Source organism: Austrofundulus limnaeus, unplaced genomic scaffold, assembly GCF_001266775.1.
Source record: "Austrofundulus limnaeus strain Quisiro unplaced genomic scaffold, Austrofundulus_limnaeus-1.0 Scaffold554, whole genome shotgun sequence".
Taxonomy (NCBI): Eukaryota; Metazoa; Chordata; class Actinopteri; order Cyprinodontiformes; family Rivulidae; genus Austrofundulus; species Austrofundulus limnaeus.
In genome coordinates, this window is record NW_013952956.1 from 75,759 (window position 1) to 76,926 (window position 1,168).

The 1,168-nt window shown below is 31.1% G+C and overlaps 1 protein-coding gene across 1 annotated transcript in view; it reads left to right on the forward strand.

The window, feature by feature from the left end:
- Positions 1–1,168, forward strand: part of dnajc15 (DnaJ (Hsp40) homolog, subfamily C, member 15) — a 17,301-nt gene that overhangs the window by 8,346 nt on the left and 7,787 nt on the right. The window contains exon 2 of the mRNA XM_014026450.1: positions 780–831. Within this exon, the coding sequence (XP_013881904.1) occupies positions 780–831 (52 nt within the window). The remainder of the gene's footprint in view (positions 1–779; positions 832–1,168) is intronic.

Genomic DNA, 1,168 nt, shown 5'->3' on the forward strand with positions numbered 1-1,168 from the left:
ATTTTCTACCGCAATATATACTGTTACCGTGAAGGGATTAAATTTATACCGTGATATGAATTTGAGGTCATACCGTCCAGCCCTACTACCTATTTTAATTACTTAGTGTGGAATGTTAAAAAGTTTTGCTCAAGTCAAACAGCAAACACTAGTCAACAACTGTAGCTGATTTATTATTACCCAATGTCTTAATTGTTTTTCTTAAACATAAGAACATTCTACAAATAAATAAAGTAAATGAGAAAATAAGAGACACTGAAAAATTACCTAAAAAATCCTATAAAAACAAACTGTACTTTTAATGTGTAAAATAACAATTCAAGATCACTGAAGCTATATATTCTGGATCCAAGTGCTGCTGGATAGAAATCCTGGAATAGACTTCTGAAATGGTCTGCTTTATCTGAGATTTTAGCGACTTGATACCTGCAGGAAAATCAGGGTTATGTCCCTCCTCAGCCTCTCTGTTGCGTGTTAGACAGATCACAATATGAGCTAACAAAAATAAAACCCCTTTATGAGAAACCTTTTATATTTAGATTTGAAATAAAATGTTCTTTGTAAATGATATGTTGTTATTGTTAATTTATTTTCAACAATTGATTAATTTATTGCTTTAATGAACTTGTTTAATAACATGTCTCATAAAAATTTAGAGTATTCATTGCCAAAATAACTGAATGAAAATTATAAACTGTTTTGGAGGGAATTGATGTGACAAAGTGATGCCAAAATCTAGTTTAGTAACTCATTGTTTTTATTTTTTTATTTTTTTACAGGGGAGGACTCTAATTGCAGTAGGTCTTGGAGTAGCTGCTGCAGGATTTGCAGGTAATTTAATTCTCCGAGTAGAAATTTCATACAAAACCTGGCAAAAGTTATAGATTCACCACTCTTGGTAGATGTTCTTTCAATTGTTTCACTTTGTATGGCATAATAAATCACAGACGTGCCACACAAAAATATATTTTTAAATATTTTACAATTGTGGCATTAAGAAACTACAACTACATTATTAATTGTAGTAAGGCAGTTGTTTTTTTTTTATTTTTATTTCAGTGCTGGACAGTAATTGTATGTATGTATGTATGTATGTATGTATGTATGTATGTATGTGTGTGTGTGTGTGTGTGTGTGTGTGTGTGTGTGTGTGTGTGTGTGTGTGTGT